The sequence below is a fragment of the Elgaria multicarinata genome, chromosome 2 (genome assembly GCF_023053635.1).
Source record: "Elgaria multicarinata webbii isolate HBS135686 ecotype San Diego chromosome 2, rElgMul1.1.pri, whole genome shotgun sequence".
Taxonomy (NCBI): domain Eukaryota; kingdom Metazoa; phylum Chordata; class Lepidosauria; order Squamata; family Anguidae; genus Elgaria; species Elgaria multicarinata.
The window spans coordinates 62,222,049-62,245,272 of record NC_086172.1 but is presented as its reverse complement, the minus strand read 5'-3'; the positions used below and the strand labels follow the sequence as shown (position 1 = coordinate 62,245,272).

The 23,224-nt window shown below is 40.1% G+C and overlaps 1 protein-coding gene across 2 annotated transcripts in view; it reads right to left on the bottom strand.

The window, feature by feature from the left end:
• The window catches only part of NCKAP5 (NCK associated protein 5), a 640,533-nt gene that overhangs the window by 565,913 nt on the left and 51,396 nt on the right, over positions 1 to 23,224 (bottom strand). For both annotated transcript variants that reach the window (XM_063116607.1, XM_063116609.1), the window contains exon 2: positions 2,374 to 2,496. In XM_063116607.1, the coding sequence (XP_062972677.1) occupies positions 2,374 to 2,439 (66 nt within the window). In that variant the 5' untranslated portion in view covers positions 2,440 to 2,496. The remainder of the gene's footprint in view (positions 1 to 2,373; positions 2,497 to 23,224) is intronic.

Here is a 23,224-nt window from a genome sequence, read left to right as displayed (position 1 = left end):
ATTTGTACTTTGAAGGGTAGTCACTCAATATGTCAGCAACCTCCTGAAACATCAACCCTGGGTACTTAATTTCTCTGAAAAAGAGAGCCATTCTTCTGTCACAACTTGGAAGCAAACGAATTCCTTATGGGAAAGTGTTACCAGGCAGCAACCTCAAAGATGTGGATTTGGAAGCTATGGTCCCGTTCAGAAGACACTTTAAACCATGGTTTTAACCACAGTGGCTAAGCCATAAAGCCAGGCTGTGTTCAGAAGACGCTTTAAACCATGGCTTTAACCACAGCGAATAAAGCAAAAAGCCTTATTCTCTGTGGTTAAAGACATGGTTTAAGGTGTCTTCTGAACAGGCCCTACCTGGGCTTTTGGGGGGTGGGCTTTTGGGGGTTGGGCTTCTTTACACCACCTCTCCCCTCCAAAAGTATTTACACCACCTCTCCCCTCCTCCCATTCATTTCAGTACATACTCTCTTGACTAAATATGTTCAACTGTTATTCATAAGCACATATTAAAGCCATTACATAGAGCAGGAAAAGTTTTAGAGCATGCTGTAATTCTCAGGAGCACTGATACGATATTCAGTTCCACCTCTACTCTGTGAAAACTCTTCCAAAAAACACTGCCATGACATGATTGAAAAAGAATTTTGTATTCTTTCACCGAAGTGTTAAGGGAATGTTCATAAATTTAAACTCAGTTTCAAAGGATTCAATGAGTCCTGATGTACTCTCTCCTGCTCCAAAAACATTGCTTTTTTTATTTTGGAAAAACCCTAACAAAATTGAGGTGTTGACAACAATTTGAGAGGAAGCTTCTCTGTTCCCTTCAGTGTTTGGCAGGGTTGAGTAATATTAGTATATGATTATGTGGAAAGGGATGTCTCTTTAAAGTGATATTATGGCAACATGTATATGCTTGTTGTCCAAGACATACCTAAAATATGCTTCACTCAGATAATGAACAAGGACGTTTCAGTGCTTAATAATCACAGAACTATAGTATTCACTTAATACTAGAGGCCATTGAGTAAAACTTCAATGCATTTTATGTATATAATAGAACTGCAACCATGTTAATGCTCAATGCACACATGCATTCATCACACCCAGAGGTAGAACTTAGGTGTACAATTCTTAAAAATGTAGTGTGCAAAGTGGCCCAAGTTATTATAACTATTATGGGAGTAAAACACTAATAGGGAATACACATCTATGTAACTTATATTAAAAGAGTAAGATTTTAGGTTCCGTCTTTGTTCACTGTAGTCAAAACCATTACTGATGACTATTTCACACCATAGTAGCAAACCCGGGTTTGCCATTAAGTGTACACTCAACAGGAAACAACAGGCAATCTAAAAAATATATATTTGTAAGTGTGTGCTCATCATACTGACATCACATTGTTAGATATACACTTTAAAAACATTGAACCGGTTTGCAAGATCATGGAGGGAAAATAAGTCATGTTGGCTTATCCTCCCTCCCTGTTGGTGCCAGTTGCAAGTAGCCTAATTAGCATAATAACCTCATTGGGTGCAGGTTGTCTTGATGTCCGAACCCAGCCAGGGGGGTTGGCTGGGTTGGTTTACAAACCACACTAAAAACCATCGCTTGTTTTAGGGTTTCAAGGCCGTTTATAAACCACCCTGAAACCGTAGGCAGCTCATGACTGCATGTGTGAGTAGGGAAAATAAGGCACTGTTGTTTTTGAACCCAGGTTGTTGCCATTTATTTTCTTAGAACCCAGTAGTCAGACGAAAGCTGCAATGAGATTCTTCAGAGAGTTTAGAAAATAAGTCACCATGGTTGCGTGAACCCACCTCAGAGTACAAAATAGTGATCTACAAAAAAATTATTTCTGTTTGCAAATTACACGAACATACTTGTTCACAATCCTGTATGCAAATGTGAGCAAGAGTGCTCTTTTTCTAGAAATGACCACAAATTCTCATTCAAATGCATACTTTTCCAATCCAAATGGGCCAAAAACCAGGATAAAAACAGGAGCGAGCTAACACAAGCTTTGAAGAAATTTATGGAGAATTTAGGTGAAATTAAAAATGGCTGGTTCTCTCATCCCTAGTATAAAGTGGCCTATAAAACGTAGCCACAGTGGCCTACAAAACACAGCTTCCCTATGGAAAACTCATTGTCCTCAGACAACATAATAACCCAAGGTACAACAACAACCAGCCTACGGCTCAACAACAACCTACATGCAACCACTGAGTGTGGGTTAACGTGTGAACCCAATCATTGTCTTCAACTTGCATTCAAGGGTCACAACAATGCTCTGAAGGAACACAACTGTGAAAGATCCAAGCACACCAACCAAAAAGACATCCAAAAGTATAGAGCTATTTCTGTACTCACCATGAGACTACTGTCCAAAGAGAATCTTTTCCCAAAATCCTTTTTCACTAGTTGCTTTTTGTCCATGGCTGAAGATACTTTACTTTGTTCTCTATTAGAGGTGCCAGTCTTTTCCTATTTCCTCTGTTAGAGAAAACACACACATTAAGACACAGATTTAAAAATACTTCCTAGTTCATTCAAAGAAAAATACAGCAGTTGTACATCAATGAAGTTAATTTGGAACTTTTCCCTTCTTTCCGGTTGAGTTTCTTCAATTTTGAAAATGCTGCAGAATATATCTTGACTGCACATCATAGTATGTTTCCAAGTTCTAAAACAAAATCATGAACACTTGCAAATCAACAGAAAGTTTGGGTTTTTGAACCCAGGTTGTTGCCATTTGCTTGCTCAGAACAAATGCTGAAATGAGATTCACATTCTCTCCTTATCTGATGAGAGGGTAAAATTCTTCAGAGAGTTTAGAAACAGTTCATATCTGCTGCTTTTATGTGCATTTGAATACTTGTGCTCCACTAACATGAGCAGTCAGAGAATCAATAACATGGAAGATAGCTGGTCAGCTTTATAGAGCAGGAACTTAACAAAATGCAATGTTACACGAGTAGGCTGCTGCTTCTACAACGGAGTTTCCCTTTCCCTCCCCCTTGCAGCCCGCCAAATGCCCTCTAAATCTGCTCCAGATGACCCCCCCCCCAACCCTCTAAAGCAGATTTGGGGCACATGCAGGGGCCTGCAGTGGGGAGGGGAAATTCAGTCTGCCAGTGGTGTCCATCCTGCTGGTGGAAGGATACAATCCATTCAATGAACCCACGAGAGGACATGGCACAGTGGAAGGAGGTTCCATATCTAACCTATGTACATTCATATAGTCCATTCAAGCATTCAGTGAAGCATTCAGCTGGCACAATGCCATACCCTCACATTGAATGCACTTTTGCATGTCTGTATAGGATGCTTTGTAACTCAAAATCCTTGGTTATGCAAGCTAATTTCTACATGAGGCTTTTATTGCACACTTGTGACTAGCTATTCATGGAGGTTGTGGGTCCTTTACATGATGGGATTAACCTCTAGAGTGTCTCCTGCACTTTTTGAGCTTTATCCCGCTTTTTAAAACATTGGAGATAAGCTGAAATAAAAGCTAATGCAGTATATTGGGAGCGTGTAATGCTGGTGTTGTACTATAATACAGCCACTAGATGGCGGTGTTTAATTGAACAGATAGAGCATTGCTGAGAAAGGACATTTTCAATTCAAGTCACATGTCCGTCATCTAAAGGGGTCCATTGTAAATCTGCAAGGAAACCGGAAGATGAAAGCCTCAGTAAAGTTGCAGGATTGTAGTCTTGCGTGAGGAAACTCTGAGAGAGCTTCTATGATGTTACAGGGCTCTCATGAGCACAGCCATTTCACAACTAGTGAAAAGCATGTCTCTTCCAATTCAAGTAAGTGCATCTATTCCTTTTTAATAAAAAGCAACTCTTGTGTGCTTGCCAAATGGTTTGGGATGTAGAAGACAAAAATGGAAAGTAGGGTATTCAAAAGTTCCTTGCAGCAAAAGAGCTTTTTCAAATAGCAAACTGGCAGCTAACATGTGGTATAATTAAATGGATTGTACTGTAGCTCAGCTGTGTCCACAACAAGTATGATTACATATCTTTTTCTTGCAAGGAAAAGCAGACCTTCTGTGTGACATGAAAAATAACACTGAACGTGGTAATTCTTTCTAAATGGCACTAGAATAGATAATCAGATCAAATAGTGCAATATTTCAATCACCATATGAAGCTGGATAAGAGTTCCTAAAGCTTATTTATCAATTCCTTAGTTATTTGGAATTTATCCAGGATAACACACACCGGTATCAATTGTTCGATGGCAGTACTTCTTATGAAGGCAGTGCTGCAGAGAAAGATGTGTGGGCGACGTTTTTCATTTAAGAGTGGCTTCTTCAAGAAATAAAACAACCCCGAATCAATGCATCCAGTAGCATATTGCAAGACTCGTGATCCTTCGCAAAACAACATACAAAATAATTCACAGTACATTCTGCTTCTCAACATGGAGTGCAGAGACAACCTGGGGCAGCTCAACATCTATTTTCAGCAAAGTTGATTTAGTATGAAACACTATTTGACCTACTTATATTTTTCCTCAACAACAGAAAAGCAAGTATCCAGCTAGTGGCATTTATTTTATTAATAACTGCATGAACCAGATCATGACAACAGCATCCCCTTTTCGCAGTTCCCACGGGCACTCAGTGTAAAACATAGTCATATGCCCTGTGGGGTTGCACTCCCTGTTAAGGACAAAGGTTGCAGTCTTTGATCTAGTGTTGCTCAGGAGGGACAGGTGACAGTACAATTCAAGTTGCTGGTTTTGACCTATAAAGCCCTAAATACCTTGGGGCCAGAATATCTGAAGAAACACCTCTTCCCATATGATACCTGCCCATAATTTGAGATGTTCATCAGAGGCTGTACCCCTTTAAAGTTTAGATAGGTAGTTAGAAATGCATTGTTTTGTTAGGCCTTTGGTTTTTAAAACGGTGCCTGGTCAATTTTTAAACAAATGCTCCATTTTTGTTTCTTTGCTTTCACATTGTTGTACAGTAGTATGCAATAAAATCGCATTGCATTGTGGGCCCTGGTGAGCAAAAAAAAAGGAAATACATAAATACATTTAATAAATAATCAATTAGTAAAAATTACAAACTAAAACAATGAAACCAAACAATCCAGGATAGAAACTCCAATAAAACCTAACACAAGTTTAAAAGAATTACCAACTTCTAAAGTTAGCAATGTTTAGAAGTTTGAGGAAATAAAAAGATCCTCACTTAGGGCCAAAATAGCATTGAAGTAGGTGACAGGCAGGCCTTCCTACATTTGCAAAAAAACAAGTGAATATTTTAACTGTTTTTCATCTTTTGATACTATACTTGTGTATGCAGTCACATGTATTGGCAGCTTATAACTGACAATTTGATTGAATTCAACCCAACATTGATGCTACCACCATTTTCTTTACATTTTTTTAAGAAAAGGAAGAAATTTATTTATTTATTTATTTATTTATTTATTTATTTATTTATTACATTTTTATACCCCCCAATAGCCGAAGCTCTCTGGGTGGTTCACAAAAATTAAAACCATAATAAAACAAGAAGGAAGGAAGACAGAAAAGGAGGAAGATGACAAACAGATCTATAAACCAAAATATTAAAACCAGGCATGACATTGCAATTTGAAGTTAAATATAGGATCTGTATCTGAAAAATGCTTATCTAATTTTTCATACGATCATCATATTGTTACACATTGCCCAATTCTGCATGGGGTGAAGGGCCCACACAGATTTGGTTTGGAAGGAAGTCACAGGAGACTTATGGCATTCCACAACATTCTGGCTTATGTACAAATTTTCAGGTTGAGCAGAGGTGAAGTACAGCAATACTCCAAAGAGAAACCCAAAGTCCACTGCTCTCACATCAGTTCTTTAAGGATCTAGCCAGAAGCACTAAGATGCTTTTACAGAGCCAAAATCCAGCTTTCCAACATGCTTTGTGTTTTCTTACATTGTTTTACTATATTATTGTATTTTATGATTCTAAACGCTGTCTTGTAAACCATCCAGAGACTTTTGGCTAATGGACAGTATAGAAATGTAATAAATGGGCAAGTTCCAACAATCGCAGTGAGGAAGGCGACCATCATGACTGCTCTCCCCACCCCCATGCATGTGACCACCATTTGCAGTATTCCTCTACTGCACATTGTAGGTTGTAGGGTGGGTACAACCCCACCACCACCATGCTACATGCTAGATTCAAACAACATACCAGCCTGTGCTGCAGCACAGGGGGAAATGCAAATGGCGTGGAGGCACAGGGAGCAGCGAAGATGGTTGCTTCCTTCCCTGTGATCATTCGAACCGAGTCAATAAATAAAAACAGCCAGTTTATTTTCCACACACACACACACACTGCTTACATTATCCCAGCTGAGAGGCGGGAAGAAGAGGCATCACCTTTTTAGATATTTCCTTAGATGTTGTTAAGGCCAGCTATTGAGAATAATCAGCAGATACAATTTCCTAACAAAAAAAGATACCTGCCAGGACCATGAATGTAATCTCTAGCAATCCTACTCTACCAAACACTTTAGCAGACCCTTCCCGAGATCCCAATCTTACCATCACAGAAGCAGATTTGGAGGATCATTTCGCCCACTGTGGCTTGAATACCCCCATGGCGCCTGTTCAGTAACCCAACCCCTGCATGTTGTTGTCTTGTCCAATCCAGGAACGGAGGGCTTTTGGAGGGGTTAACAAACCACTCAGTACCCTAAAACAGCCCATGGGTTCTGGTTAGTCTGTTAACTACACCAACAGCCCATGCTTACTGGGTCTGGACAACACAACCTGCAAGCTGGGGATAGCTTATGGCACAGACACCCAGCACATGCCACAAAACACAGTGGGTGAAACCGATCATCAGAGTCCAGTCACTGAGTTCGAAGAGACCCTGGAGGACATCCAGTCTATCTTCCCAAAGTTACAACAACATTATGAATGCTTAGCATGTGAAAGGGCATAGGAGATACAGTGGCCAGCTATGGACAAATTAGACATAATGGGGAAATCATGCATGTGTATGCCCTGTTCACATATTAACAAAGGAATGGGATCTACTCTTAACCACCACCACCCCAAAAAATGTGTGTGCAAGTGAAGGAAACAAAACCACCCGTTCCCCAGCCTTTGCTCTGCTGCTTGTAGCAGTTTTCCTTCAGCTCTAATTTTACAAGTGAACCAGGCAGGGATGAAATTGCTTAAAGCAATGTTGCACAGTACAAGTCAGGCAGAGGGGTGGGGGCGGGAAAGAACAGGGTTTATTTATAAATGGGATTTATATCACACCTTTCCTTCAAGGATCTGAAGACAGTATATATCAGGGGTCCTCAATGTGGCACCCATGAGGCCAAGCTAAGGTGCCTGCCAAACTATTTTTTTCATTCTGCAAGTGAACGGAGCAATTCCTCCATTCACCTGTACTGGGGTGGGTGGGTTGTCCTCCTTGCCAAAAATGGCTAGAGAGGGATGACAGTCACCCATACACACACACCTAGCAGTCTTGGGGCACCAGTGTGCTTGATGGGGTGTGACCTTCACCCCCCTCCAGCCAGTTTTCAGCAGGGAGGCTTTCTCTCACCCCATGCATTTTGAATGGGAATTTCTGGACATTTCTCGTCAAAAAGCACTCTTGTTTGAATTAGCACACAGGATTGTGAACAGGACATGTGCATATGATTTGTACAAGCAAAGAGAATGTGCAGTGACAAGGAGGTGGGCCCATTTATGGAGGGGACCCGCTGAGGGCATCTTGACCAAGGTCCCTCCAAGAGCTGAGCCAACACTGTGCCCTCATAGTTTGGCTGTGAGATTATGAACAATGTATTGGATGCGGCCTCTATAAGATTTCCCTCTATATGTGGTATATGGATTGTTCTTGTTTCTCCCTCTGTTGTGGTCTGCAGCCTTGTGCTGTGAATACTCTGTTCTTTCACAATATTTTACTGTGCAGTAAACCATTTTATTGTACAACAAAACATAACAGCAGAATACTGCCGTGTACACAAGACCATGGAGAAACGCTCACTGTAAACCAAACAGTCGTGAATAAAATTCCCACCTCTCCACCTGTCAGAATAATATATTGCTATCCCATAACTGTTTCACATCTTTCCAAATGCTTCAATGTTCAAAATGTTATCACAGTATGTAGCCACCCTACTTCCACATTGCATGAGAACATCCTTCATGGGGATTAGATTCAGCAAAATAGTTACATTAACACACCCTTTACCCACCCTTCTCTGCTATTCAGCAAGCTGGTGTTATTTAAATGCTATCAACAAAAATAAGAATGCAATAATGACGTCCAGCAGAACCTTTGGCTGCATTTTAGAACTAGATGAAGATGGAAAGAGAAAACTTGCAGTGACATCTACATGATGTGCAACCTTGTAGGAAAGTGGTTTTCTTTCAGCCAAGAAACAACAGTGCTGCAGTCCAATTCGGAAAAACATGTGAAGCTTCCATATGTTGTGTCAGTCAAGCAGTCTCTCTAACTGCTTCATATTGGCTATGAGGACGGGCGGCGGGTCTCTACAGTCCCAGGCATGGGTCCAGCCGTTCTACTGTGAAATCTCTTTGACTCCAGGAGTTGAAGCTGGCGGCTTCTGCATGTAAAGTATGGGCTTTAGAACTGAGAGCTATGGCCCTTTCCTGAAGCTCATCCTTTAAGTTACACACATGTTTGATATGCCTGATCAGCAGTTTTCTAAATAGTAATACAAAAAAATGAATACATGCATAAGGACCATTCGGAGAAAGCTTAGCTATACAAGAATGTGTTGCTGTATAATTGCAAGCAGGGAATTTGAGTCCTGAGTTGATGCTTTAATTAATGCTTTAATTAACTTCTTTTTTTAAAAAAAAAGGAAGGAAAGGAACCTCTCGTGCAAACACTGAGTCATTACTGACTCTTGGAGGGACGCCAGCTTTCGCTGACGTTTTCTTGGCAGGCCTTATAGCGGGGTGGTTTGCCGTTGCCTTCCCCAGCCGTTATTGCCTTTCCCCCAGCTAACTGGGTACTCATTTTACCGACCTCAGGAGGATGGAAGGCTGAGTCGACCCGAGCCGGCTGCCTGAAACCAGCTTCCGCTGTGATCGAACTCAGGCTGTGGGGAGAGTTTCGGCTGCAGAAACTGCTGCTTTACCACTCTGCGCCACACGAACAACCCCAAAAACACAGATCTAGAGATGCTTTTCTTCTAAATGACAAGATAGTTTGTTCAAAAATAAACTGGATCAACAACAACAACAAAGAATGCAATAAAACTGCCACTATCAAACTGCCTTTATACAAATCTATAAATACTGTGTACAGTTCTGTTCACCACACCTAAAAAAAAATATTATAGAGCTGGGAAAAGTGCAGAAAAGGGCAACTAAAATGATCAAGGGGCTGGAGCATCTCTCCTATGAGGGAAGGTTACATCAACTGGGATTGTTTAGTTTGGGGGGGAAAAGAGGCTAAGGGGAGACATGATAGAGGTGTACAAAATTATGCATGGTGTGGAGAATGTGGATAGGAGACATTTTTCTCCCTCTCTCAAATTACTAAAACCTGGGGTCATCCCATGAAGCTGATTGGTGAGAGATTTAGAACAAATAAAAGGAAGTACTTCTTCACATAGTACATAGTTAAAGTATGGAATTCACTACCACAAGATGTAGTGATGGCCACCAATTTGGATGGCTTTAAAAGGGGTTTGGATAAATTCCTGGAGGAGAAGGCTATCAATGGCTACTAGCCCTGATCGTTATGTGCTACCTCCAGGATCCGAGCCAGTAAGCCCATGTGCACCAGTTGCTAGGGGAACATGGGTGGGATGTGCTGTTTCACCATGCCCTGCTTTGTTGGTCCCTGGTCGACAGCTGGTTGGCCACTCTGTGTAAACAGAGTGCTGGACTAGATGGACCCTCAATCTGATCCAGCATAGCACTTATGTTCTTATGTTCTAGAAATGCTGGAAGGGTCTGATGGCAATATATAGCTCTTCAACAGCATTCTGTCCATATATATTCTATTCCTTTGGAGTTTAGAAAGCTATGGCCAATTAAAAGCCAGTTTCATCTAAAAACTTGGGCTGCAATCCTGCACACAGTTTCTTAAATTCCAATGAAGTCAATAACAGCTAAGCAGCCAAAGTATTCCCAGGGTGAGAGTCTTGATGGGAAAATGTACCTTAGTCATGATTCCTATTATTTCCAATGGAATGAGAATTCAACAGTCATCTGGACCCTACCTCCAATGCCTGGGAGAATGATTTCCTTTAGGTTATATTCTCTCTTAACAACACAATCAACTAGTCTGCAATCAATCATATTTCTCATGACAACCCTGTGAGATAAGCCATATTCAGACAACATATTGAAGGTGAGGAGTGTGTGGGGTGTGTGTGTGTGTTCTCTAAGGAGGAAAACTTATGTGCATTCAGATCAACATCTTCAGATACAGTCATAGCAATATGTTAAATTCCATGGATTAGTAGGATATGCAATTCGCTTTAAACATTTGTTCAGTCTGACTTATATGCCAACAGTGTAGCTTTTCTAGCATTCTTCTCTCCCTTTCCTCACTGCATAGAACCTCTTCTGAGGGCCAAACTAAATACCTTCCTTTATTTACTTTCCTACAAGCGCACATGGCCCTGATTCAGAGCGGGACCATGGCACTTCAGGAAAGGAGGGTTTAAGCTCCCCACCCCTACTCATTTTTGTCCCAAACTTCCACTGCCACCTGACAAGAGGGTGTTTAAAAAAGACAAAACTCATTAGAAGTATTGTAAGTTTTCCTGTGCCACATCCTGATCAGACTTAGGACCACACACACTTGCAGGAGAGCAAGGTGTGTGTGTGTGTGTGTGTGTTTTCCCAATCGAAAATGCACATTTCCCCCTGCCCATTGCTTCAAGCCTGTGCTGCTATATCTGAGTCAAGCTCAGCCCTGGGGCAAAGCCATTCAGCAAAGTCATAAGGCAAGGAGAAATTTTACTGGTCAAAAAGAGGAGCAGCCTAAAAGTTGAGTCATGGCAGAGCCAAAGCCATGCATAGGCAAACAGTCTAAATCAAGCACAATCCAAGGGAACAGGGTCTTATCAAGAGTCCAGGGTCAGCGGCATGAGACAACATTCCAAAGAAGAAGCAGTGTCAGAAAAACTAGGTTGTAAGAGCTGAAATAAATATTTGTTCTAGCTACCAGTAGGTCTCATCTGAGAACATATATAGTTAAGTCTCCCAGCCCACACCTAGCTACAGCTTCGGTGTCTACCTACTTCTGAGTACAGCTTTATTCTTGAGGAGCCTGGTTACTGCAGGTCTTGAGGGGTGTGCTTCACCACTTAGTGGCAGCCTCTGCCTCCACCTTCTAATGCCAGAACTGGGAGGATGCTTAGCCATGTCCTCTGACTCCATGGGCAAGGTGCAGCCCTCAGGGCAACTATCTAGACATTCTTTGGGATCCAACATTGATGAAGTGTCTGATGTAGCTTCTCCACAACTGCCAGAAGTGCTTGGGGTATCACCTGAGTCAGGGAGTCTCACAGGGTCTTTAGGCTTTGCACCATTAGGAATTTCATTCAAATAGTCATCCTGGTCTGGGTCAGGCATATCAAAGCTTCATTCAGATCTATCCTTCTTTCAGTTTCTTATTTTTTATATATAGTCCACTGCCTAGTCTGCATCATTTCTTTTTCTCTCATGGGCTTCCTGACTTACACTCCCCTAAGTCCCTTGACTTCTTTCCAGTCCTCATCCATATTCTGTTTGATATTTCAGTCCTAACTGTATAGACAGCTTTTTTACAAGATGAACTATAAACTGCTTTGTTCCCTGAGTAATGGAGCATTCTGAGTCATCGGACAAGATTCAGTAGGATACACAGGCACAATTCAATATAGATTCAAAGGAAGACTCTCCCAGGAAACCTGGACAACCAGCAGTATTCCTTTTCTCCAGATCCACAGGACTGGATTTAAATAAATTAGTTATTTAAATAACAGGTGAGTATGAAAGGTGCATATTCATGATAGTATGTAAAGTATAACAGCCTTCCCCAACCTGTTTCTCTCTATATGTTGTAGATTTCAATGAAGCCTGACTACATGCTTGACCACTGGAGCCGTCTGAGCTGCCTCATATCACAATTTCACAGATGATAGCAAGACTAGGCCCAATAGATGAGGCAACAAGAGGCCACTTTAGACACAATGGGGAGGGGACAGGGGAACCTGGCTTATGAGGAATTTTCAGGGCTCCCCTGCCTCAGTTAGACAAGCAAAAAAGCCCATGTAGCAAAAATGTAGAGTGTGCAGAGCACAGAGTTGAAGATCGCCCCCATCACTCTTCCTGCTCTGCATTAAATGCCCGCCAGTCTCCAAGTTCAGAGGCTGATGGACATCCTGATAGGACTGCACCCTAAAAGCAGTTAGCATCACATCAAGACAAAGGTGAGCAACCCTTTTTTTTTCTGTCGAGGGCTTCATTCCTTCATAGGTGTTCTGTCAGCGACTGTGGTGGGCCTGGCCAAAGCCAGTATTGGATAGCGCTAGAGTCAAAGGTACGTGGCTCATCCCTGTTCTTTTTTCCTATCCTGATGGCAGGAAGGGAAAAGACAGATCACTTCTGCCAGAGGTATTTCGTTACTCAGGGATCACTCCCATCAGATAACTGATCACATACAATGGCTTTTCAAAATTAGGCTGTTGGCCATATGACATTTGGCTGAGAGTTACATGTGGCCCTAGAGACACAGGTTACCAACTATTGCCTTTAAAAAAAGTGGACTGGAGTGACACGAAAGGCCAGGACAGAGTCTTCCGTACTGGCAATGAAATGGGTTACATTTATATCATTTCTCTGTTCTGCAAGAAATGATTCATCTGATTGCATTTGCTGTTCATGTTTATAACATATATATAGTAACAAGGCTATGAACATTGAATGGACATAGCAGAACCAGAGGCAGTAACCTTTTCAGCAGTTCATACTTTGATTGGCTGTCTGTTTTTATCATGAGGATTTTTGGGGCCATGCTGTAGGGAAAGAGTAAATTATCTGTAAATTATACCAAGAAAGACTGAAAAGGTCAAAGGCGTATTTTGCTATTCATTCATTTGTGTGAAGCAGATGATACATTTAGGTTGCAAAACTGAACTCTTGGGGCAGAGTTCAGGGCAGATATTATCTGGGAAAGTGGGGATTCATGTAGAGATGGTGAATGAAAATAAGAAAGAGGATGTTTTGCAGTATTATCCATAAACTGCTAAACCACCAACATGACAATACAGAACTGTATTCAGTTCTTCAATGCAAGAGCAGGGAAATTTAACAGAGGTCAGTAGCTGTAGACTTTGCATTTGTGTTTGACAGGGCACAATAACTCACATGCAAAAATGTGCATTCCCCTTTCCCCAAATCCATATTTTCACATTTTAGCTTATGGGAAGAATGCACATTTTCGACTAGGAAAAATGTGCACTTGTCATACAGAGGAGGGCCAGGATCTCTTCTTGCACATCCCAGAATGCAGGGCACTGAATAACGGGCTCAAGTTACAGGAAGCCAGTTTCCGGCTGGACATCAGGAAAAACTTCCTGACTGTTAGAGCAGTATGACAATGGAACCAATTATCTAGGTCGGTTATGGTCTCTTCCTCACTAGAGGCATTCAAGATGCAGCTGGACAGCTATCTTTCAGGTATGCTTTAAGGTGGATTCCTGCATTGAACAGATGGTTGGACTCAATGGCCTTATAGTCCCCTTCTAACTCTACTATTCTATAACACTGAGAGCTGAATCCATTGGCTCAGCACAATTGTATTTGATTAAAATATTGTATTTAAATATTTTAGGCTGCCTTTTAAGGCATAGCTCTCACAAAGCAGCTTGCAACCAGAGCTACACCTCTAATCACTGTGTAAACAATAACCACAAATTCATAATTATTGAAAGCATAGACAATAGCAACAACATTAGATTTGTGAACAAAGGAAGATATAATTGATTTAAATGAGGAAAGGCCTTGGAGAGGGGGGATAATAATTTTATACATTTTTGAAAGATGTGAGCCATCACAAAAAAAGCTTTAAGAGTTTATTGCAATAATATGAAATAGAGACTGAGTAGGAGAAACTCTCAGCAATGAAATCTAATATAAAGTGTGGTGCCACATTTCCAGGGAATAGGTGGAAGACTTGTGATATTAAAGAGTACAGTGGCTAAAGCACTATAAAATATACTACAGGGAGCAATGTATCAAAGCCAGCAATGGAATAATAGGCTCTCTTCTCCCTTGATCTCTTCTGCTTCTCTTTTTCTGCATTGATGTGTCTGGCCCAAATTATATAGATATTAGGCTGAGAGGTTTGCTTTCGGAAAAAAATATATAAATAAGAGTAATGCCTTCCTTCCCCAGAGGCAGTCAGCTGCTAACATGGAGGGGTTGACTTTACGTTCTCTTAAGAAATACTGGTGGTTGCAGATGGATTCTCACCATCTGCTAGAAAATGAATAAAAATGTAAATTTTAAAAAAATGTTCATGAACTACTACTTACAGTTCATAACTCTTCTACGTTTTGTGTCATCCGAGCCATTTCTTTTACCTCATCTGCATTCAGTTATTTCAAGTGAAACAGAAAAGAAATGGATATATAGGCGAAGAACATTAACAGCACCATAAGGGCTATGGACAGCGAATATTATAGGATATAGAAAAAGGGAATAGATTCTTTAATATTTGTTCTGAGAGGACTTTGTATTAAGGCTTTACATATAGTTTGATTACCGAACTAGCAGATTACTAAATCAGCCAAACAGCCACTGCTTAAAAGCAAATTAAAAATCAGAGTCCCGTAATTTACTAACGTTGACTTTTTTTTCAACTTATCATAACTTATGTTTTCTTTTTAGGTGGAAACTTCTTATGAAAGTCAGTATTTCATAATGGTCAAAGAACACACAACAACAACAACAAAATACTAAAGGGGAGGCAGTAGTTATTGTTACCCAACTCAAAGTGAAATGCACTAACAAAGTATCTGGGAAGGGACATAAACCTTGCAACTCAGTTCCTTCTACCACTGACGCTAAGTGAGGCCTCATTTTCTTCCAACTAGCTGGGAAAAGCCACCAGATGTAGGCTACATTTATCTCCTGCAAGCCTCAGGCAGGACCCCTCTATTTTCTGCTCCTCGTTTCTCCTCTGTTCACTCTCATTTCAACCACTCCTGTCTGCAAGGAGATGCAGAGTTTTATTCTTGAAGCTGGAGTTTTATTCTTGAACCCTCCTCAGGTTGTTTGATGAGTCTTCCACCCAAGAGCCAGCAGCTGCTTCACATTGCTTCTTGTTAGCAGGGTGAAGTAAAGCCACTGGGTAAGAGATGAGAATGCACCAGGGCACTCATCCATATCTTCATATGCTATCTTTATGAAACTATGAGTGATCACATGAACACTCATCGTGTGAGCTCTTGGAAAGGAGGCTATTTTTTTTCATTAAATAGCAACTCAATACAAAATAATTATGAATGAATCCTATGTACAGACATGGTGTGATTGCTCGCCACATTCTATTACTTTACTGTTTCTTGTTCCTTGATTTGCTCTGTGGATCTTTCTCGGATCATTTCCATATATTAACTACCACAATATGAACAAGAAATATTCCAGGGTATTGTGCTGCATTAGACTTTCCTTCGCTTTCAATGATTAAGGATTATTAAAACCATAAGGCAATGCAACCAATACTTTAATAAGTCATAAATTATACATGATTCAATGTACCTGAAAACATACAGAGTACTCCAGCTTGATTTAGCAGTGTGGTAATACAGGAAATTGGACAGCTCATACTTCTGGTAATTGGAATTTTAGCCTTTAACCTCCACAATAGCATTTCCGATTCAAACCAGTTTAGCAGTGAGTGAAAGCTATACTGCGAGATGGCTAAGTGGCCTAAGTGATATAATAAAAATTGATGGTGAACAGGTGTGTGTATAATTAAAATGCCATGCATATCACTCTTGATATGCCATAAACTCATTCTTGACTCCTCCCATTTCTCTGACTGGGTTCAGACAACATGATAACCAACGGTGGTTTAAATAGTCGACTGTTGGTTGACAGAAGGATGTTCCTGCAGGTGAAAGCAGCATTAAATTGAGTGGAGGGAGTTTTTAAACCAACAGTTGATTATTTGCCAAAAATAACCAATGCAAATAACTGACGCTGTGCAGAGTTGACTATTTGAACCACCATTGGTTATTGTTTTGTGTGGAGGGCACTGTTGTATATATCGTCAGCCACAAAGTCACAAGGTAAAAGTGATCAAAGTGGTGGCTGCCTATATAGTCCATCTGGCAGGCTAGATTTTTGGCAGCAATGGCTGATGGGATACTAGCAAGCGAAGTGAGGAGGGAGATAAGGCAGGGGATGAGTCAACTCAGTATAGACTAATAGTCAACGTCAACGGTAATCCTAATCCACACCATGATAGATTATTATCATGTTGTGTGTGGAGTATTCCCCCTAGACAATTGTAGAGTTGACTATCATGTCTGAATTTTGTATTTTCAAGCCATTCAGAAGAATCAAGATTTTAAGTCTAAAAAGGCAGAAAGAAGGCTATAGAGAACTAACAACCAACTACACAAGACTTTAGATTCTATAAACTGAAAAGAAAGCTGCCCTTGCCTTTATTGGTATATACAGCACGTACAAAATATTAGTATGTAGTCTGAAAGGTTAATATAATGGTTGGTAAAACGATAGAGGTATGCGAGTCTTTTAATACTATTATAACAAGATTTTCTCAGTACAAAAGAAAATACTCCCAACTCCTATATAATAGAAATAAGAAAGGCAATCTTGCATATTTCAAGGACTCATTCTAATCAAAAATGTCTACAGTTCATAGTTGTAGAGATAAGCTTGGATGCAAACAAAACAAAACAAACAAAACCACCCAAACGTGCATGCAGAAAAGACTTCACCCATTCTCAGATCTTTCCGTTGGTTCCCACCGTACTACAAATGGACTTTCACTCATGCAGTGGAATTTCTCCATCTTCTCTTCCCCTTTTGCCTCCTGCCTATGCCCCAAATCTGCTCTAGAGGCAGAACAGGGGATTGCAGAAGACAAGGAAAATTTGTTCCACCAATGGCTCCATTCCGCTGGTGGAACACTGCTATTGGATACAATCCATTGTTTGCAGTTTTAATACTTCTGTCAGTCCTTTCTTCACTAAGAATCCCAAGTGGCTTCTCTGCTAAAGAGATGTCAGATTTTTTTTTTAAAAAAAAGTAAAGAGGGAGATGATTGCGAAGACAGGATCAAGGTCATATATTTAATTCTTTTGTACAGCCGATCTATGCCTCACCTTCCTTCATGATCAGTGTCTAACATGACTCCAGATCTCATGGTGCAACAGTGGCAAATGTCTCCCAAAACATCAGGGAAATCCATGAGGCAAGCCACTGTAGACATGGTGGGGTAAAGAGATAGTATGGGGAAATGGCTTGCTGTGGGAATACAACAATATATAACCCAGCCACAAATTGTAGAACTATACACTGAAGATTCATGGCCAAAAAAAATAATAATTAAAAAATGAAAGAAGTTACAAATGTGTCCGTTCAGATGATAAACAATTTGTACTGGTTCTTAATGGTTCAGAAATATGTTTCTGAAATATGTTGTTTTCTTGTGTTTTTCTGAAAGGAGTAGTGATGAAAGAAAGGGAATGGGATCTACATTGAAATCTGACGCATCTATTCAGTAGTGAGTCCCATTGAATTCAAGGAGGGGGTTACTCCCAGTTAATGGGTTCAGGTTTGCAGCCCTAGATAGGCTTCTATGTCAGGCTTATGCATATTTGTTTAGAAGTAGGTCCAATGGGTCTTAACACCGAGTAAGGACACAGAGGATTGCAGTTTAATCTCCAAATAGAAATTCCAGATGGTCAAGACATGGCAGCTGGTTCTATAATGAGAATGGGAACAAAAACAAAGCTTTGGCAATTGAGCAGTATAGGAACGCAATTAAATAAATAAATACATTTCAAAATGTTTTGGTTTAGAAAATCTTGATGAGTTGAAAAACATTTTGAGGCACATCTTGTCTAGGAAACTTTCCATAATCCTAATTACATTATTACATAAACCATTAGTAGGGAACATGCATGTAGTAAACATACAGGTTCCTGATTGTTTTTTGTTTTGTTTTTCATTGTGACAGTTGTGCTCTTTCTAAGATTACCTGTACTTGCTCTTTTGATGGGCAAGATTACCTGTATTTGCTGTTTCGATGGGCATCTGCAGCATAGGTTTGTAGGCCCCAGAGGCAGAGAATTAAATCTCTTGAAACCCTCAAAATCTTTAGAAGAGGTGTGGATTAGCAAGATCAAAATGTATTTGCCCTGAACAATGCAACTACTGACCATGCCTTGAGCAAATGATAGAATGCATCATCACAAGGAATATTTATTTGCCTTGGTGAGTAAACACGGGGTTCTGCAGAGAATGTGCCTTTACTTCAACCTCATGATCCCACTAGTGAACCCAAAATTACACTACCACACCCTGTGTGAATCATTTAGCTAACCAGAAAGACAAAAATGACTATAAAGGGACTACAGCTCAATGGAAGAGCACATGGCTTGCACACACAAGGTTCCAGGTTCAATCCCTGGCATTTCCAGTTACAAAGATCAGTTAGGAAGTATTGTGAAAAAATATTATTGTCCATCTCACTCAGCATTGTTTGCTCTGACTAGCAGCAAGTCTCCACGCTCATGGATATGTCTATAGCCCCAATAGCTGAAGCTCTCTGGGCAGTTGACAACAATTAAAACTACAAAATACATTATAACATTTAAAACCTAGCAGCAATACAGAGATTTAAAATACAATAACAGATTTAAAACAACAGAACTAAAAGACTAAAATGCTTGGGAAAATAAAAAGGTCTTCAACTGGTGCTGGAAAGAGTACAATGTTGGTGCCAGGTAAACCTCTCCAGGAAGCTCACTCCATAACCATAGTGCCACAGCAGCAGAAGCCCTCTTCTTGGCATCCACCCACCTCACTTCCTTCAGCAGGGGCTGCCAGAGAAGGGCCGCTGAAGCTGATCTTAAGGTCCAGGGAGGTAGCTATGGAGATGACATAAATGCCCCATCATATGCCATCAAATGCCTGGGAGTATAGGATAGTCTTAACTTTGTGCCAAAAAAGATAAGCACTTTATGTGTCATCCCTTGGTACTGGGTTTGGATGACAAAATAACCACCTGTGGGTTAAATAGTCAATGGTTGGTTATTGTGTCATCTGTAAGGACTCTTTCACACCAAGTTTGGTTATTTGGCCAAAATAACCAACGCAAATAACCAACGCTGTGCAGAGTTGATTATTTGAACAACCGTTGGTTATTGTGTCGGGCACCATTGACTATTTCATCGCACACAGTTGGTTATTTTCAGTCACTACAGAGTCCCCTGGCAAGAGTGACCAAAGCAGCAGCTGCCACTCTAGTCCAGCTGGCAGAACTCGTGATGGCTGATGGGATACCAGCAGGAGGACTGGAGGGATAGAGAGAGAAAGGGTGGGAGATGTGTCAATTAAACACACCATTGACTAGTAATCAGCTCTACACTGGCCTTAATCCATACCACGGTTGATTATAATCATGTCGTGTGAGGAGTACCCCCTTTATAATCAACCATGGAGTTGACTATTAACCCACCATTGACTATGTGCTGTACGAATGCAGCCTGTGCAAAAGCCAATGAAGCCTTAAATAGGGAAAGGATTCAAGGTTGCAGCTATGCGTATATCTTCTAAGAGCTGTGCTTTCTATTTATCTCCATTGCTTAAGAATGCATAAACTCTGTAAACATTTAGCAAATACAATGCAAAGGAAATTGTGGGTCTGATCATAACCACTGTAAGCAAACTGAAGGCACATGCCCATTGTCCATGCAGCCTTACAAACCAGGGGTGGTATTGTTAGGCAAGAGAAGAGAAAACAAATCATGCGGGAAAACCATTTCATCAAAGTGTAAAGACAATTATAACATCTGTTAATCTTTTGTTCCAGTTATAATTAGGTGCTGTGGAGGAGTAATCCTTAAAGGATTAGTCCTTTAACATCTGTTCAAAGGACAGGGAACTGTGGGTGGGTAATAAATGACCCTTTACATACAACCAGTAAAATGTGAATAGCACAAAGTTAGTAAGCTCTAGGTACTTAGTATACATTTTCAGAATAACTCAATTTTAGCTAAGAATTCATTTTCACTGAGAAATACAAAACTTTGGCTTTAATTATTTACTGTAAACACACACCTCTGGTCTAAAACATCCTTATTCTGACCACATTGTATTTGTCTGCCTGCCTGCCTGCCTGCCTGCCTGTCTAGCTAGTTATTCCTTTATGTTATGGGTGTCATTGACTATTAGACAATTTAATGGATTATTGAAGCTGGTATTTACAAATAGATTATGTTTAAAAAATGCCTTAGCTACCTAATATTTTGTTTAAAAAAGCAGCTTTGCAAATTTCAGTCTAATTAACTCAGTGCAATCAAAATCTAAAACATGTCTTCATTGAACTCCTAAAATTATTAACGTTCTTTTCTCTTAAAAAACCAAAACCATCAAGAACATATAAATTCTGTCCATTAAAATGCTCATAAAGAACATGGTTTGCTTAAAAGATGCATTTCAGTATTATTCAGTTTAATATGGCCCTCTACTGGTAAAAATCACCCCAAAATATTACCAATATAAGCCATTTGTGCATGTATTTTAAAATTGTGGACTTATAGACAGGGATGTGTACTATAGCTAAGTGTCTATCTTAGGAGACCCACTCTAAGAGACAGATGAAGAACAAACAACCAGATCTATTGTAAAAATTGAAAAAGCACTTCCATTCATTTTGGACATGCATCTCTGAAGTGATCTCAGGGTAAGAGTGGAAGGCTTAAGCTATTCCTTGAAAAAAAAAACCATGAATAGTCTATAACTCCTTTCTACTCACTCAAATCATACTTTCAGTAACACCATTGTTTTCAGAGCTGCTTTGCAGTTTGAGTAGCAATCAAGTTCATTGCAACTACACCAGCAGTGTTATAGTGGTGCTTCCTTCAGGAAATAAGTTGAGGTGATGGGAAAAAGCGTGTCCCAAAATACCCAGGAACACTCATTGGTTCCAATTCAAGAAATTGGTTTCTAAAGTTTAACTGAAATCTACTTTCCTATAACTTAAGCCCAAGATCCTGTCCCTCCTTCTAGGTCAGCAGAGAACAGGTCTTTGTCCTCTTCTATGTGACAACCTTTCAGGTATTTGAAGAGTGCTTATCATGTCCATCCTCAGTTTTCTCCAAGATAAACATATCCAGTCTTTCAATGTTTCCTCATAGGACTTGTTTTCCATACTGCTGCTGACTTCACTACTCTTCTCTGAACCCATTCCAATTTGCCTACTTCCTTCTTAAAGTGCAGTGCCAAGAATTGGGCACAGCACTCCAGATGAGTTCTGACTAGTTCAGAATAAAACAGAACTTCTACTTCTCGTTACTTGGGAACTATGGTTCTATTAATGCAGCCTAAAATTGCATTTGCCTTTTTTACAGCTGCATCTCACTGCTGACTCATGTTCAGTTTATGATTGTCTACATTTCTGAGATTTTTCCTGCTGCCAAGCTACATACACAGCTAATATTTCAAATCGTATACCTGTGCACTTAATTTTTTTTAATGTGTTTGTTCGTAAATTCAGAACTTTATCTATTCCTATATTGAAATTCATTTTGTTTGTTTCAACCCAGTTTTCCACTGTACTTAGGAAATTATCTACCCCTCCATCTAAGGACGGGAACAGATTCTAGTTTCATATCATGGTTTGGCATCCAAGTTTAAACCACAGTTTCCCTTTTTGACATAATAGGAAAGTCTCATTTAAAGTAACCACAATACAAGCTCCAAGGCTGGTACCAAGGTGAAGGCAAACCAGCTCAATGTATCTACCATGGGGAATAATATTGTAATACTAGTGTAACTGTAGTAAACATAAATGTAAATAGCAACGGTGTGTGTGACAAATGAACATGTGTTTCTTTGAGGCAGAAAATGCTTTTAGAAGCATCCCAATCCAACCTCAAACATGCAACTGGCAGGACCTTAAACATACAACTTTTTATTTATTTTATATCCCACACCTTTCAGTGGCTAACAATAAATACAACTTAAAATCAAAATAATTAAAATGTAACACTAAAACAGATCCATAAAATACAATTTAAAATACAACAATAAAAGAAATAGACAACATCTAACCAATTAAAAACCAACAGCAACAGACCAGGTTACACACCCAAGACCTCCCTGAATAAAAATATATTTTCCTGCTGGCAGAAGGATAACAGAGAAGGGGCCAACCTAGCCTCTTTTGGCAAGAAGTGCCAGAGCCTGGGAGCAGCCACCAAGAAGGCCCTCACTTGTGTCTTTGCCACTTATGCCTCCAATGGCAGCAAGACCAAGAGAAGGGCCTCCCCGAAGATAAAACCCAGGCACTGTCTCTCATATGGGAGAACATACTATTAATTTCTTAGAAAAATATTATTTGCTCTTCAAGCATGTTCTGCATCTCCATCTTACTCATTGAACTCAATCCTAACAGTGACATATCTTCCATTTTTGCATTTTTCCCTTTTAAAAAAGACAATGTTATTTTCCCATCTTTTGTCATGTAATAATTAACTCTTCTAAATTTTTATTTTTTCTGTGTGGGAAAAAAAAAGAGGGGAAACACAGACACTGTTGAATTTAACAATTTAGATAAGGCTGAAGCCTTGTAATCAATTAGCACTGTCAAAGAAAATAATTTGTGACGCAGAGTTCCAGCTGCACAGGCCTATTACATGTGCACACCATCCAGACTTCATCTGGCTCTGGGAAAACAAACAGTATCCTTCAGTGTAAAGCCTAACAATGCGTGGGTCTCAACAGAAACATTTGTTCTCCAAATGTTGTACTACAAATGTCGATCTTTCAGCAACATAATGTTTACCTACTGTTTTATTATCCAAGCTGTTTTGCCATAGAATTTACATTGTTCTCAGCTCATACCCAATTTCCACAACAACATCCAGCACCTTCTGCCACAGCACATACCATATTGGAATGGTGCACCTTACTGCCAGTCAAAAGAAAGAATCAT